The sequence below is a fragment of the Portunus trituberculatus genome, chromosome 5, assembly GCF_017591435.1.
Source record: "Portunus trituberculatus isolate SZX2019 chromosome 5, ASM1759143v1, whole genome shotgun sequence".
Classification (NCBI taxonomy): domain Eukaryota; kingdom Metazoa; phylum Arthropoda; class Malacostraca; order Decapoda; family Portunidae; genus Portunus; species Portunus trituberculatus.
In genome coordinates, this window is record NC_059259.1 from 1,474,332 (window position 1) to 1,491,831 (window position 17,500).

Genomic DNA, 17,500 nt, shown 5'->3' on the forward strand with positions numbered 1-17,500 from the left:
CTCTCTCTCTCTCTCTCTCTCTCTCTCTACAGATTTATCATGTCTATCGTGCAGCCGTACAGTAAACCTGGCAGCGTTCCAGTAGATGTTGCTTCTTGGACACCACAACGAGGCCTCAGCGCTCCTCCAAATCAACTTTTTTCCGAGAAGTTTGAAAAGTTAACCAATTTATCTTTCCATAGTATCATAGATCAGATAATTCCTAAAAGAATTTGTTGTATTTGAAAGTTTAAGTCTAATGAAAGCTTGCCTCTGTAAAAAGTTTGCAAGGAAAAGAAATTTTCCTCCCTCCATCCCAATTCTTTACTCAAAGGCCTCTTATCACCGAGGAGGGGGGGAACTTAAACACCCCTTACGTAACAATACACACACACACACACACACACACACACACACACACACACACACATATATATATATATATATATATATATATATATATATATATATATATATATATATATATATATAATTTTACTATCATTATTTTTATTATTATTATTATTATTATTATTATTATTATTACCATTAATGCTGTTATCATTGCAGTAGTAGTAGTAGTAGTAGTAGTAGTAGTAGTGGTAGTAGTAGTAGCTGTAATAATAGCAGTAGCAGCAATAGTAGTAATAGTAGTAGTAATAGCAGTAGTAATATAGTAGTGAACGGTAAAATTGATTTACACAGAATCAAGTCCAGCAGGAAAGTGTACGTTACCATGGTGGAAGATGCCACACACAAGCCTGCCATGATAAAGGATCGCAACGTACCTGGTGGCCACCGGCTTGTCTTTACAGGATACATGGTCACAGTTCTGGACTATATAGCTCGTGGACTTAATTTTTCGTAAGCATATTAATATGAGATTTTTGTTGGAGAGAGAGAGAGAGAGTGTGTGTGTGTTTCACTGTTTGATCTGCTGCAGTCTCTGACGAGACAGCCAGACGTTACCCTACGGAGCGAGCTCAGAGCTCATTATTTCCGATCTTTGGATAGGCCTGAGACCAGGCACACACCACACACCGGGACAACAAGGTCACAACTCTTGGATTTACATCCCGTACCTACTCACTGCTAGGTGAACAGGGGCTATATAGCTCGTGGACTTAATTTTTCGTAAGCATATATTATAATATGAGATTTTTGTTGGAGAGAGAGAGAGAGTGTGTGTGTGTGTGTTTCACTGTTTGATCTGCTGCAGTCTCTGACGAGACAGCCAGACGTTACCCTACGGAGCGAGCTCAGAGCTCATTATTTCCGATCTTTGGATAGGCCTGAGACCAGGCACACACCACACACCGGGACAACAAGGTCACAACTCTTGGATTTACATCCCGTACCTACTCACTGCTAGGTGAACAGGGGCTACACGTGAAAGGAGACACACCCAAATATCTCCATCCGGCCAGGGAATCGAACCCCGGTCCTCTGGCTTGTGAAGCCAACGCTCTAACCACTGAGCTACCGGGCGTGTGCGTGTGTGTGTGTGTGTATGTGGAGAGATTAGTTTATCTAATGGCATCTTTGTATAACAAATGCTGCACTGCATACATATTTTAAAGCCCTTGTCCTTTGCACCGTAGTGCTACTATTTTTTTGTGAACTGTACATCACTAAAGGCCTAGGGAAGTTAGGTTGTCACCTTCATCGCAAAAGAAATCCAGATTACAGTAGAACAGTGATGTGAGTGGAGTGAATATCTTCATCAGTTGGACTTGCTAAGCTGTATTAGCTGTATTAGGGCTTGCTAAGCTGTGTTAGGAATTATTTAAAGGTATTTGAACTAAATACCTAAATGTATATATTTCAGAGCAAATTCATGATTGGTATTAATAATGGTCATCTATCATTTTTATTTATTTACTTATTCATTATTATTATTATTTTTTTTTTTTTTTTTTTTTCATACGATATCTCAACTGTCAGGTATGGATTCAAGCAGTCACCAGATGGTACTTATGGCGGTAAGAGAACTGACGGTTCATGGACGGGCATGGTGGGCCAGGTTTTTAGAGAGGTATGTGTGTGTGTGTGTGTGTGTGTGTGTGTGTGTGTGTGTGTGTGTGGGTGTGGTAAACGCACCTGACACAAACTGGTATGCCCGAGTTTGAAACTCAGTTCAGGTTAGAAATGGTTGTGTTCGGATTTAAAAGTGTAGTTCCTCTTCGCCTAATCGTGTAAGTCGGAAGTTGTTAGAAAGAAACTCTGAAAAGAAAAGTACACACGGGGTGTCCTGATAATCCCAGTGTGGCAGTATGAAACGTGCGACTCTTTGGGCGAATTGCATTTGCTAATATCGTACAATCACTTGTTTATGACAGTGAGAACCATAATATCTTTGGAGGTGAAGGTTGCATATAAGCAGGCATTATGATATTTTGGATCACTCAACATGATGCCATGTATGAAGTAAGGTTTTATGGTTATTCATTATCATAATGCTCAAAAAGTTTTATTATTGCTAATAACAGTGTATCGTAAATATTAACTATTACAAGACCATTAAGCAACAATGATATCTTTCATAATATATAGAAATGGTAAAGGACTGTTGCTGACGTTCATCGACGTTCAATTGTAGCTAGTTATCATTGCCTTTCTTCATTTGCTATTGCTTAAAGGTAATTTGTCTTTTAGTAATACTAACGATTTTAGTAAGAATTTACAATAGTCTTTTTTTTTTGCCACATATGATCATTTGTCTTCTTAGACATTAACCCTATATTGCATGCATTATGAATTTCAGTTGAAAAAAAAATCATTGTATTAGTTATTGGATATACGATATTAGTAACCACCACATTCCTTTCTTTTATCATTTTTATTTTTTTGTTATAGAGATACTGGTGTGTTGCCCTCAGGCAACATTGTACCACACATGTAAAATAATATTAATTTCCTATGGAAATACAATTTTATCTTTGCTGAAAAAAATATAATTTTCCTTAAAATTATATGACTTGCCATTCTTTGCTAGAAACTTCTTGAACTGTTTATGAGGTAATCTTGAAGAATATGGAATGGTTATTTCAAAGTAATAATATAATTGCACAAGAAATACTAAATTGATCAAGCTCAATAACCTCAAAACTCCAATGGCATCTGTCTTTTGCAACTTAAAAATTCCTACAGATGAAACTGCATAAAGCAGTTAGATTTTGATGGGAAACACAGATTGACTTTGCATTTGCAGCAGAACACCTTGCATATCCCAGAACACCCAGGGTTCTTGCATGGTCCCTTTTTGTTTCCAATTTCTGGAAAATGGCCATATTGATCAGTTCTTAGTAGTTTTGCTGGTATTTTTGCTACTGGACCCCTCTTAGCTTTTGTTTTTTTACAGCTCATCAACATCTGAAGATGGCCTTCCCCTTTTTGTTCCATTAGCTTTTCCTTTCAACAGCAAGCAGTTTGCTACTTTTAGCTTGAGCATCAGAAGAGGAGGTTTCTTTTCTCCTGGAGAAGGAGTCAAATCAATATTTTTGATGTACGAGAGCCAAGTTTGAATTAGCAACATATCAAGGAAGTGCCAAAGAAGTTTGTGGTACCACTTCTTGGACCTCAGAATAATTCTGTAGAGGGATAACATGGAGTCAAGAAGGTCAACCCCACCCATGAATTTATTGTAGATCATGACAATGGAAGGACATTTTATGTCTACATATTTTTTGCCCTTTGAGTCCCATCTTTTGATAATACTTAGAGGTTCTAGAGCAGCAAAGTCACTGAGAAGTGTCACATTGTTGTCATACCACTTTACTACCATCAGTTCTACATCATCCATTTGTCACTTGTTTTAGGTTTGTACCACGTCCAGATCTTTTCATTTCTGCATCAGAGGGCATTTGGCAGCCAGACACACGGTTCAGTCTAACTGTGCTAAGGGAACAGAAACACCTGTTTCCACAGTGTTACTTGCTGAAGAGGGCTGTTGAACCAGTTGTCGAAATATACTTTATGCCATACCCTTCTTGGAATAGGTTGGAGGAGGTCAAGAACAATGTTGCCAGAAGTTTTCAAATCTGGCCTCCTGTATATATTTTGAAGTTGAAAAGTAAGCCATCAATACCTGAAAGAACAAATATCTTGTATCCCCACTTTCCTTCTTTGGGTTATATGTTCTGATACTGGACGTTCCTTTGAAGGAAACAATTTGTTCGTCAATGGAAAGTTTTTCAGCAGGGTTTGTGCTTGAAACTTTAGAGGTTATCATTTCAATTATCGGTCTAATTTTGTAGAACTTGTCTTTACAGCCAGCAGAAAGAGTCCGGTTATCATTACAGTGAATTTTTTTTTATAGTCTCAAATCTTTGAACTATCATAACATCTGCAATTTTAGAGAACCTTAGGTGTGAGCTCCAATACAGTCAAGCTCTTGGAAGCTTTATAATTCTCATTATGAAGAGCATACCAAAAAAAAACTGTTCCAGCTCATGTACAGTCATATTGAGTGGTTTGTTAGGATCGTTTTGGATTGCGTATTTATTAGATTCTTCAACTATTTTTTCTTTGGTACTATCAATCAAATCTTTAAAATATTTTATTGGGCTTTTCACTCCACCATCAGCAGCATAAACTTGACCTAAGAACGTTTTCTCTAGAGATTTTACATCACTTGATTTTTTTTTTTTTTTTTTCCAAATAGATGTTCTAGGTGCTGATTTTCCTTTCTTCGAGGTGCATGGATCTACCTCCTTTTCACTTTCTTCATCATCTGAAACAGCATCGCTTTCTTCATCTCCTGGAGCTTCTGTATCTTTTTCAGGGTCATAATTACCTTCATCATCTTTACTGTCCAAATTTTCGTCCTCTGACTCTTCTGGCAGGCCATCATCATATTGGTTGGTGTTGGTGAGAGATTCATGACTGAAAAAAGAATGTCACTTGAAACATATGTGCAAGATATTTCTATACATTTGTCTATAGTCTGACCGAGCTTAATTTACTGCTATGGGGGGGCGAGGGGAACTCTACAGTTCTGCCACGTTTCCAAAAAATGCGATGTGAAATGGAAGTTATTGGTTTACAAGGCATCGCAAATACCATCAATTCAGATGTATAAAATTTCGACTGTGTATATAGATGGCTGAATCAACAGTAACCATCATATGCATAAAGAACTATATAGTACCATACAAACATGGCATACATATTCAACAGTGTTGCTGATATCAACTGTAGTAACTTATAATGGTACTTAGCGTATGTTTAGGGTGTGTAATAATATCAGCGTTACAGATATAAGATAATGAGCATGGAAAAAAAGAAATAATCTATTATCCAAAGTAAAAAAAAAAATAGTAGAAGTCTTGTGAGTGGCGGCAATACTGATGAACCCAGCCTGGCCAGGCCGAATAGCCTCACCTTGTAGTACCAGATGTTGCTATAATTATAAGATAAAATGCTCACATTTACTGGCTTTTACAGTAATTTCAAGGGTGAGGCATAATCGCATTCATAATTCGTAAGCCAAGCTAATGTGTAGTTTCTATTTTTACAAAATAGTAGGTATATGCCAATACCTAAGTGAAAAAAAAGAAGCATTTTTCACTTGTGAGCGGCAACTCTTCCACACCCAGCTGGTGGCCTTGACACATTGTGGTGGCGACGTGACTGACCTCGTGCCACTCACTTATATATATATATATATATATATATATATATATATATATATATATATATATATATATATATATATATATATATATATATGACTCTCTGCTTACCTTTGATTCTTTAGTAGAGAGAGAGAGAGAGAGAGAGAGAGAGAGAGAGAGAGAGATTAACAGAACAGTAGTGAAAACGTGGCACCACTGTACAGAGACGCTCGCCCCCCCATGGCCGTAAATTAAGGCTGGTCACATTATAGTTATACATTTCAAACAGTTTTTAAGGCTCACTATTCTTGTTCATGGGAGTATATCCTAATTTTAACCTGATTTAACATAGGCTAAACCAGTTTAATGTGTTCAAAACTGATTAGCAACTACTCTACTCTTCTAGACTCTGGAATTATACGTCAGGCCCAGGGTTAGGTTAGGTTAAAGTAAGTGATATTACAGTTCACTTTTGTTGGATTAGGTAATGTTAGGTTAGATATTACATATCGTTTACGAATCTTATGTTAGGCAACGCCAGGTAAGATTAGTGCCCTTAATTGAACGTCCAGGGAAGCTTGTGGGTTTCCATGGTTGGGAGTAAATGCGCTGTAGGTCTGAAAACAAATACGGCATCCGTACATACTGGACATTTCAAACTTTCCGTCTGTCACACCAGGTACAGTCCACTTGGTTGATCTAGCGTTATCTGACAGTCAAATATAAGATACCATCATGGCATTTAGTGTTTACTTAAGTAAGATGAAGTATATATGTTAGTATACGTATATTACGTACTTTGTAACATGTAAATTTCCAGCTGTAAGGCTGCAAGATAGATAAACTATTATTATTATTATTATTATTATTAACACACACACACACACACACACACACACACACACACACACACACACACACACACACACGACCTCATTTTCTTTTCTTCTCTGAAACACAGATATCTGAGGCATCTGACAGTAACCCCTTTTCTGTTCCCTTGTACTTTCTCTAACCTCATTTTCGTTCCAAAGATGCATATTGATTCTGTGAGCGGAACGATTTGACTTGCTATCGTGCCCTTACTTTTGAATCTTCCAAGTTTTTCACCATCTGACTACGACTCAAGAGTCGCACCTAAACTGAATTATCTGTGCTGTCTACCTCTCCACTAACTCTTCTGACTATAAGAAATTCTTTGATTATGTAACATCCCTTTCCTTTTCCCTTCACTAACCATCCTGGTGAAGTGATATCATCTTTGCTATCACCCATGAGGGCCATGACCTAGACCTTGACCGTCTTGGAAAACGCCCTTTTCCTTACTACTAATTCTTCTACTTAGCTGTTATCCTATCTTCTCCGTTAGGCTCCTCCGATCAAAATCTCACTTCTATATCTTGTCCTATTTTTCTAATCCTTCCTGAATATCCCCCCAAAGTGGAGGTTCCTCGAGCGATTAACCTCTGCCAGTTTGGGGGAACCTAAGGAGATTATGCTGATTTTCCTTGGAATGATTACTATTTCATGTTAGAGATCCATCTTTCTGTGTTGAACGCATAAAAGAGGCGATAGTGTCTGGCATGGAGATGTACCTTCCTCACTCTTTCTCGCAAACTAAATATTCAGCAGTCTGAATTAACACAGCCTGTTCTCGTGCTATAAATGAGACAGGTTAACCACAAAAGGTACTTGAGCCTTCCGTCACCTGAATCTCTTGTGCTTTAAATTTCTGCCTTGAATTCTGCCAAGTAAGTTCTTCAACTTGCAAAACACTCCTTTAATAGAAAATATCAAAATCTTTCAAAATCCAACTCCCCTCGAGACTTCTGGCATCTAACCAAGAAAATTCACCAATAATTTATTTTACTTTTCATCTTTCCCTCCTTTATTTCATCGTGATGGCACATCTACCATCACATCAGTCACTAAAGCAGAACTCTTCTTTCGAGCCTTTACTAATAACTCTAACTTGGATGATTCTGAGAGTGTCCCTCCCTCTCCTCCTTCACCTGATTATTCCATGCCTTTCATTAGAATTCTTGCAATGATATTTTCCATGCTCTATCTGGTCTAAACCACAGGAAGGCTTATAGACCTGATGACTCCTTCCTATTGTCCTTAAAAATTGTGCCGACTATTTCTATCCTTCTCTCTGCAACTTTATCTCAAGTTTCCTCTCCGACCATTCTATTGTTGCTGTGGTAGACGGCCATTGTTCTGCTCCAAATTCTATTGACAGTGGTGTTTTTCGGGATTTTGTCCTGTCACCCACTATCTTCCTATTATTCATCAATAATGTTCTAAACAAAATTTCTTCCCCTATCCATTCATATGCTGATGATACCACGCTATACTCTTTTATGGCTTTTCAGAGACGACCAATCCTTCACGAAGTTAACAGATCATGCAGGGGCGCCATAGAACGCCTGACTTCTGATCTCTCTAAAAAGATTTCTGATTGGGGTAAAGAAAACTTAATAGTGTTCAATGCCTCAAAACATCAATTCTTCCATCTATCAACTCGACAGAACCTTCCAGAGGACTATCCCCTCTTCTTCAACAACATCCAACTGTCCCTATCTTCACACTGAATATTTTCTTGATATTATTATTATTATTATTATTATTATTATTATTATTATTATTATTATTATTACCATTATTATTATTTTTATTATTATTACTCTTCTTCTTCTTGATATTATTATTATTATTATTATTATTATTATTATTATTATTATTATTATTATTATTATTATTATTATTATTATTATTATTATTATTATTATTATTATAATTATTATTATTGTTACTACTACTATTGTTGTTGTTGTTATTATTATTATTATTATTATTATTATTATTATTATTATTATTATTATTACTATTATTATTATGAAACAATTTGGATTTCAGTTTAAAGTTTGAATAATGTCAGACAAAATTGTATTTTGTTCTCTTATCTTACAGGAGGCAGATCTGGGCCTGGGTCCTTTCGTTATGACTGCTGCCCGCGCTGGAGATGTGGATTACACTTCTCCCGTTAAAATCCTCGGTGTTAGGATACTTGCTGGCCAAGGTGGATTGGAGGTTGATCCTTGGGCCTTTGTGATGCCCTTGGCTCCCTTGGTGTGGATTGCAGCTTTCGTTTTCCTTGTATTCTTGCCCGCTCTGATTTTCGTTATTTCATTTTGCCTCCCTTTAAGATTGGAAAAGTGGAGCAAATGGGAAAAACTCCAAATCACTTTTCTTAGCATCTTTCTTCAGGAATGTAAGTTGTAGTAATATATTTATTTGAATGCTAGTTAACAGTCATTATATCTTTCAGCTATATTTCATATTTTTCTTCAATTTTCAGAAACAAAAACACACACACACACACACACACACACACACACACACACACACACACACACACATGAAGAGAAAGTGTTTTCTTCATAGTAGGGATAACTAAATTAAAGCCCTAAAAAAATATTTTTTTTTAAATCGAAAAAAGAAAAAAAGAGCCGACGCAAGCTTTTTCGTCCCTTTAAAAGTGGTTTCTAAATGTAAAGGGACGACTTTAAGTGGCCAGAACAGCTTTTTTCTATTCTACTAGCACATTGACTTAATAAAAGTCGCATAACATGAAATATAATTTTTAGAAGTTTCCCATGAGATTCCTTCCTAAGCTTTGTGTGCGGAGGCTAGCACGAGATTGAATTCAAACGAACACATAGCTTGGTCAATAACAAGATATTAACCCATTTAGTACTACGACGCGTTTATGTATTCATTCTGGTTATTATTTGGTGATTTTATACAGCTTCAGAAACTCATGTGGTGGATTAAAATAATGAAGACTGTGGCCATTGATCTTCTGACCTCCATAGACTCTTACCAATGTTAATAAATTATATAATCGTACACAAATCTGAAGGTAAAAATGTGTCCCAGTACTGAAGGGTTAAGGCTTCCTGTCTCCAGGGGTGAGCTTGATGGCCTGGTGCGTCAGCTGACTCCGCCTTTTCTTTTATTGGGAGATTTTAACGTCCGTCACCCATTGTGGGATGAAGGTGCTAGTAATCCTCGTGGGGTTTTAATCGGTTCTTTTATTGAGGATGAGGGATTGGAGGTTTTAAATTCTGGGGATGTTACACATTTCCACAGCCCTACTGGGACTTTTACCGCTATCGATCTTTCTCTGTGTACATCTAATTCTTTCCTTGATTTTAATTGGCGGGTCCTACCGGATTTGCACGGTAGTGACCACTTTCCGATTTTATTAGAATCTGTGAACTCTGAGCCACAGTCCCGGCCCCACGCTGGGTTTTAGACAAGGCAGATTGGCCTCGATTCACAGACCTTAGCTCTTTTATCCGTCCGTTGGCTGACTTTTCTACTTGTGCTGAGGCTGTTGATTATTTTACCGATTTTTTTTTATTTCAGTAGCACTTCAGACAATCCCTAGGACGTCCGGTCGCTTTACTAAGCGTCCCGTTCCTTGGTGGAACGCAGCATGCACTAAAGCTGTGAAAGAAAAACGGGCAGCTTTCTCTCGTCTCCGGCGACATCGTGGGGACCCGCAGTGCCTGGAAGCTTTTCGGCGCTGTCGAGCTCGGGCCCGCCGCGTTTTGAAAGAGGCACAAAGAGCCTCTTGGAAAGCTTATGTATCTTCCATTAATGCCCGCACCCCTCTTACGGATGTCTTTAACAAAGTCCGCCGAATTGCTGGGAAGTATTCTGCTCCTCCCCCACCAGTTTTGTTGTCTGCTGGGCGAACGGTGGCAGACCCTAGGACTGTCGCCGACCTCTTCGCGGAGCACTTTGCCAGTGTTTCCCGGAGGCATCCTGCAGCCCCGGGCGCACGTCACCGCCAGAGAATGGAATCTCTCGGCATAAATTTTTCTTCCGCTGGAGGAGAGTCTTATAATGTCCCTTTCTCTGCTTCCGAGTTGCGGACTGCTTTGTCTCAGTGTCATGACTCTTCTCCTGGTCCAGACGACATTCCTTATGCCTTTTTGCGTCACATGTCTGACCGTGCTTTTAACTTTTTATTAAATCTTTATAATATGATTTGGCATACCGGTGACTTTCCATCTTCTTGGGCTGTGGCAGTGGTTCTCCCATTTCCGAAGCCTGGGAAAGATAATCTTCAGGCTACGAACTATCGTCCTATATCGTTGACGTCCTGCATTTGTAAAGTATTAGAAAAGATGGTTAATGTAAGACTCATGTGGTACTTGGAGAGGGGGAAGTACCTGTCCTCGGTACAGTACGGCTTCCGAAAGATGAGGTCTACTACTGATGCTCTTTTATCCCTAGAGTCTTCTATTTGTGAGGCCTTCGCTAATCACCACCATCAAGTAACAGTGTTTTTTGACCTGGAGAAGGCCTACGACACGGCTTGGTGTCATGGCATTTTACAGTCTTTGTTTAATTTTGGCCTTCGTGGCCACCTTCCTATTTTTATTCAGCAGTTTTTATCCAGACGTCTTTTACGGGTTCGAGTGGGGAGTGTTCTCTCTGAGGCTACTGCTCTAAATGATGGTGTCCCACAGGGAAGTATTCTTAGTGTTACACTATTCGCAATCGCCATTAATGGTGTTATTGATACTCTCCCAGATGGCATTCACAGCTCCTTATATGTTGATGATTTATGTATTTCATTTGCTGCTGCTAGGATGTCACTGATTGAGCGCAAGCTCCAACTGGCGATCAATAGAGTGTCCAGTTGGGCCAACATGAACGGTTTTCGATTCTCCACCTCCAAGACCATAGCCATGCATTTTTGTCGCAACCGTGCTGTCCATCCAGACCCGGATTTATACCTCGCCAATAGACGCCTCTCATGCCTCTCATGGACTTTTATTTGACAACCGTCTCACCTGGGTTCCCCATTTCCGTTCTCTTAAGGCGTCTTGTCGGCAGGCATTATCCCTTCTTCGGGTTTTAAGTCACACCTCTTGGGTTGCGGACAGGGACACGTTGCTGCTGCTTCACCGCACACTCATACTTCCCAAGCTGGAATACGGCTGTGAGATCTACTCATCCGCAACGGATGCACGACTACGCACGCTTGGCTCCGTGCATCATGCTGGGGTCAGCTTGGCTACAGGTGCATTTCGGACATCTCCAATACCTAGCCTTCTATAGTCTGAACGGGCTTAATTTACGCCTATGGTGGGACGAGGGTATCTCTACAGTTCTGCCACGTTTCCAAAAAATGCGATGTGAAATGGAAGTTATTGTTTTACAAGGCATCGCAAACACCATCAATTCAGATGTATAAAATTTCGACTTGTGTATATAGATGGCTGAATCAACAGTAACCATCATATGCATAAAAAAAAACTATATAGTACCATACAAACATGGCATACATATTCAACAGTGTTGCTGATATCAACTGTAGTACCTGATAATGGTACTTAGCGTATGTTTAGGGTGTGTAATAATATCAGCGTTACAGATATAAGATAATGAGCATGGAAAAAAGAAATAATCTATTATCCAAAGTAAGAAAAAAAATAGTAGAAGTCTTGTGAGTGGCGGCAATACTGACGAACCCAGCCTGGCCAGGCCGAATAGCCTCACCTTATAGTACCAGATGTTGTTATAATTATAAGATAGAATGCTCACATTTACTGGCTTTTACAGTAATTTCAAAGGTGAGGCATAATCGCATTCATAATTCGTAAGCCTAGCTAATGTGTAGTTTCTATTTTTACAAAATAGTAGGTATATGCCAATACCTAAGTGAAAGAAAAAAAATCCTTATTCACTTGTGAGCGGTAACTCTTCCACACCCAACTGGTGGCCTTTACACATTGTGGTGGTGACATGACTGACCTCGTGCTACTCACTTATATATATATATATATATATATATATATATATATATATATATATATATATATATATATATATATATATACACAATTATAAATGACTCTCTGCTTACCTTTGATTCTTTAGTAAGAGAGAGAGATTAACAGAACAACAGTAGTGAAAACGTGGCAACACTGTACAAAGACGCTCACCACCCCCTTTGTGGGCGTAAATTAAGGCTGGTCAGACTATAGTGGATGCTGGTTTCTGGCCGCTCGACCTCCGGTGCCAGTCTTCGATGCTCCGGTGTTGGTTTCGCACCCACCGTCTTCCCGATTCTGTCCCTTGTCTGTCAATGTTGCGGGACTCGCGTTCGCAGGCAAATGTCACTCGACCGAGTCTCCCTAAACCTTTTGGCCTTTGAGCTGCAACTCACATGGCGGAGTTATCTATCGACCCCACTCCTGTGTACTTTTTCCGGCTCCCACGAGTCGGTTATTGGCAGCTTCCTGTTATCTCATTATGCCCTGCCATGGATGGCAAGAAGGATTTTCTGCCAGCTCTGTCCCACGCACGGTTTTTAGAACACTTTTCTATGCATTCTGATGATATCCCTATTTTTACTGATGGCTCCAAATCCGACGCAGGCGTTGGATTTAGTGTGGTTTTCCCTTCTTTTTATCGGTCTGGCAGCCTTCCTTCAGTGGCATCCGTCTTTACTGCGGAGCTGTCTGCCATAGTCCTAGCTTTACAAATAATTTTTACTCTACCGGTTTCGTCTTTTACAATTTTTAGTGACTGTCGCAGTGCTCTTACTTCTCTCTCTTGCACTATATCCTTTAACCCTTTGGTTTTATCAGCCCTGGAGTGGCTATACCTTCTTACACAACGAGGATATCGTGTTGGGTTCTGTTGGGTCCCTGGTCACGTTGGTGTTCCAGGGAATGAACACGCAGATCGCCTCGCTAAAGAGGCAGCAAGTCGCGCTCCATCTCCTGCCTCTGTTCCGTTTCGAGATGTCTTTCCTCTAATTCGTGAGGCAGTTGCAGCAATTTGGCAGAGGAGATGGCTAACGGGGTCGCAACCTCGAAAATGGGAGAGATCACTACTTCCTCTATCCCTCACTGGACATACACCCATGTTCGGGATCGACGTTTACAGACTTTATTGGCGCGACTACGTATAGGTCGCACGTACCTTACACAAAGGTACCTGTTGACCAGGGACCCTCAAGCTTACTGTGATGACTGCCTGGGGCCGCTTACCGTGCGGCACCTATTGGTAGAGTGCCCTAGTTTGATAGAGTTACGACACCGCTATCTCTACCGCTCTCGCGGTAGATATAGCGGTGTCTATTATATCTCAAAGGTCCTTGGACCAGAGTGCCTGGCCCAGGGCCATGACGTTTTTAGATTTTTGGTAGAAGCTGGCCTTCTCCCAAAGCTATGAATTTTATTCTTATTTTATTATGTATTTTAATATTTTATTTAGTTTTATTGTCCTTTTTTAGTTTTTAAACTACTTGGCTGTTGCGGCGCCTTTTTTAAAATCCATCCATCCATCCATCTATTAAAGATGGATAATTGAGGTGGTGATAATTACTGCTAGCTGATTTTTTTTTTTTTTTTTTTTCATTAAGCTATACAGGTTAATATAAAAATACAGGCTTATACAACTGATACTTTAATGAAAGGGTAATAACAAAAAAACCTTCAGAGTCAATAATAATTTTATTATACTCTAAAAGCCGTCAGGTGGGATGACAATGCGTGGTGGTGGGAGCGCGTGGTACTTGGGGTGTGGCTGCTGACCACCCTTGTGTTGACTCGGAGCTACGAAGGCAATCTTATGTCACTGTTGGCGGTGAGACACGTCCCGCAGCCCTACCAGAGCCTCAGAGCCATCCTCGACGACCCGCGAGCCGTTATGATATGGCAGAAAGGAAGTTCAAATGTAGAGCTCATCCGGGTATGTTTTAACACAGTGTGTGTGTGTGTGTGTGTGTGTGTGTGTGTGTGTGTGTGTACCTCAATATATATATATATATATATATATATATATATATATATATATATATATATATATATATATATATATATATATATATATATATACCAGGGGCATACATAACTTTTTCCGTGTATATATGCAGACTGCTGAATCAGGCATATTCCGGGAAGTCCATGAAGCAGAGGAGAAAGAGCGTCTGAAATTACTTGCAGTACCTGACTATCCATCGGTGCTGGAAACTGATGTTATTAATGGTCGACACGTCATAATTGACTTGGAAGATAACCTTCTGGCAACCAAGAGTAAACATTTCTCAGTCAAAGGTATTTCTAGATTACACAAACAAGCACACTCCCTCTCTTCTCATTTTCGTTCCAAAGGATGTTGGGTTCGATGTTGCATATAATATGTGCACAGCGACTTGACATGCCTTCAAGCCCACGCTCTTGAATCATCCACCGTCCACCATCTGCCTACCACTCAAAACTCTCTCTGTATCTAGATTTATGTGCTGTCTTTCTCTCCCCTAACTCCTCTGACTGTAAGAAATGGAGCACATTCTGTCTCGATCCCTTCACCTCTGTGCTTGGAGATTTAATGTTCACCACCAGCTTTAGCTTTACTCTCCCTTCACTGATCATCCTGGTAAACTAGTCTTCAACTTTCCTATCATCCATGACCGAGAGCAACTAGTGCAACACCTTACTCGTATTCCTGATCATCTTGGAGATACTTATGTTGTTAACCTATCTTCTCCTTTGGGCTCTTCCGATAACAATTTCATATCTGTATCTTGTCCTATTTCTCCTAGAGGTACCTCATTTCGCCTGTCCCTTGGAATGATTACTGTTTCAGCGTCAGGGACCCATTTTTGTGTGCTGAGCGCATAACAGAGGTGATAGTGTCTTGCGTGAAGGCATACATTCCTGATTCTTTTTTTCTTAACCTTAACTTTCCAAACCTTGATTTCACACAACCTGTTCTCGCAATATATATGATAATAATGAAACATCCGTTGCCGTGCCTGGGTGCATAGGGATGAGAGTCCCATTTACAGGCATATTTATTTTTTTTTTCTACCATCATGGTAGCTATTTATTTAAAAAGCAAAAATAGCAGCAGTTGGCTCCTTCTAGACCTCTTGTCTTTTTGCTGCGTATCCGAGGAATTCGGTTAAGATACATCATACACATATATCTTTGCTTTACAATACTGTTTGAAATTATTAAGTTTGCCACATGCTTGACATTTCTTTTCCTTAGCTGGACACTTATTAAACTCATAATATGTGTTTAATACTACCACATCTAACACGACTATGGGGTTTGTACTCTGTTTGTGTATAAGTATTTGCTTCAGATTCGTTTTGTTTATTGTTACTGTAAGCTCCTTTCTTCACTAGTTTATTATGTTGAACTTTGTTTATTTGTTTATTGCTGCTACCATTCCCTTCTGTGATATTAGCTTCCTAATTGTAGCTTCCATTGTTCTGGCTATCAAGGGTCAAGCTTTTCTCTTGCAAAGTTTTTACTCAAAGCTCTAAAGAATAACACTTTTTTTATGACCTTATCTAATATGTCATCATCAGTGTCATGAAAGTCACAAGTTTCAGCAAGTGTATGCAATCTAGTAATAGCTACAGCTATTATTGATTTCCTTTCTTTCCTGTTTAACTTCTCTGAACGGAACTCTGTAATACCTGATGTTAAACTAATATGAGAAATAATTTTCTAAAGTTGTCAGAACTAACAACAGGGAATCTGGACGATCTATAGAGTACTTCATATTACCTGTATCTCGGGTTGAACAACATATAGAAACAGAACTGTCTTCTGTGCAGCGTTGGTTATAACCATCTTGGTAGCTCGACATTGTCTCTGTTGTGTGTACATTCTAGTAGTGTGTAAATTTTATGACTAAAAGTGTAGGAACATAGAAATGATATGTATAAATAACAGGTACTTAAATCTTTCTTAATATTACCAGATACTCCTTACAACTATGATTAGAAAATGGGATATGTCGTACATTAAAGAAAGTGTAATAAGTGTTAATTAAATATTGTAATGATACACCGCAGGTGGAATCAAATTTTTTTTCTTTTTTTTTTATTTTATCAACTCCTCTCCTCTGAATGAGTCTTCAGCCTCCTTCTCATCGCCGGAATGTTGCATCTTTTACTATCTTCTACCGCTATTTTCATGCTAACTGCCTTTCCGATCTGTATGCCTTCTCTCCTGCGGCCTCGCTACACAAGACTTTCTTCTTTCTCTCACGCAACTTTGTCTAACTTTCTAATGCAAGCGTTAACAAGAACTCTGAACCATTCATACTTTTTTCTGGTAAATTCTGGAACTTGCTTGGTGCTTGTGTATTTCCAACTTCCTATGACTTGACTTCATTTAAGAGGGAGGTTTCAGGACATTTATCCCTTTTTTTTTTTTTTTGTTAATGCTCTCAGACGTTCAAGGATACTAGCATCTATGTGAGCCTTTCTTTTTGTTATACGTTGCTATCGGCTAGCTTTCCCCTCTTACATAAAAAGGATAAATCAATAAAATAAAGGAGTCATAAAGATTTATTGATTTAATCGTCCTGTTGAACTTATTAAAGCCTTCAAGAAGTAAACAGATCACAAAGAGAAAGCACTTTAGATCACTCTAAAATTTGTAATTAGGGAAGAGGATAATTAGTCTTGTTCAATACCTCAAAAACGCAATTTATCAACTCCACACAACCTTCTAAACTATACCATCTTCCTTAAGTATACGCATTTGCCTCCTTTTTCTACACTCAACACCCTTGCTCTGTCCTTTCCTTATCATCTAAACTGGGAATTTCACATTTCATCTCTGGTTTAAACTACTATTATGAAGGTTCTGAGTCTCCACCGACATTTGTCCTCGCCAGCCTCAACTGCTAACTCTAAATAAGGGCCTTACTCGCCCATATTATACACTAGAGTATACTTTACATGTATGGGGATATCCACCTATACTGCTTTTTTTTTTTTTTTTTTTTTTAGATAGGGTGGTATCAAAGGCTTTTCGTTTTATTAACTCCTTTTAGATAAGGTGGAA

At 39.0% G+C, this 17,500-nt stretch overlaps 1 protein-coding gene across 1 annotated transcript in view; it reads left to right on the forward strand.

The window, feature by feature from the left end:
* The window catches only part of LOC123514024 (probable glutamate receptor), a 77,129-nt gene that overhangs the window by 36,842 nt on the left and 22,787 nt on the right, over positions 1–17,500 (forward strand). Inside the window, exons 6-12 of the mRNA XM_045271594.1 lie at positions 33–158; positions 685–843; positions 1,924–2,014; positions 8,568–8,726; positions 8,865–8,868; positions 14,158–14,378; positions 14,563–14,743. Of these exons, the coding sequence (XP_045127529.1) occupies positions 33–158; positions 685–843; positions 1,924–2,014; positions 8,568–8,726; positions 8,865–8,868; positions 14,158–14,378; positions 14,563–14,743 (941 nt within the window). The remainder of the gene's footprint in view (positions 1–32; positions 159–684; positions 844–1,923; positions 2,015–8,567; positions 8,727–8,864; positions 8,869–14,157; positions 14,379–14,562; positions 14,744–17,500) is intronic.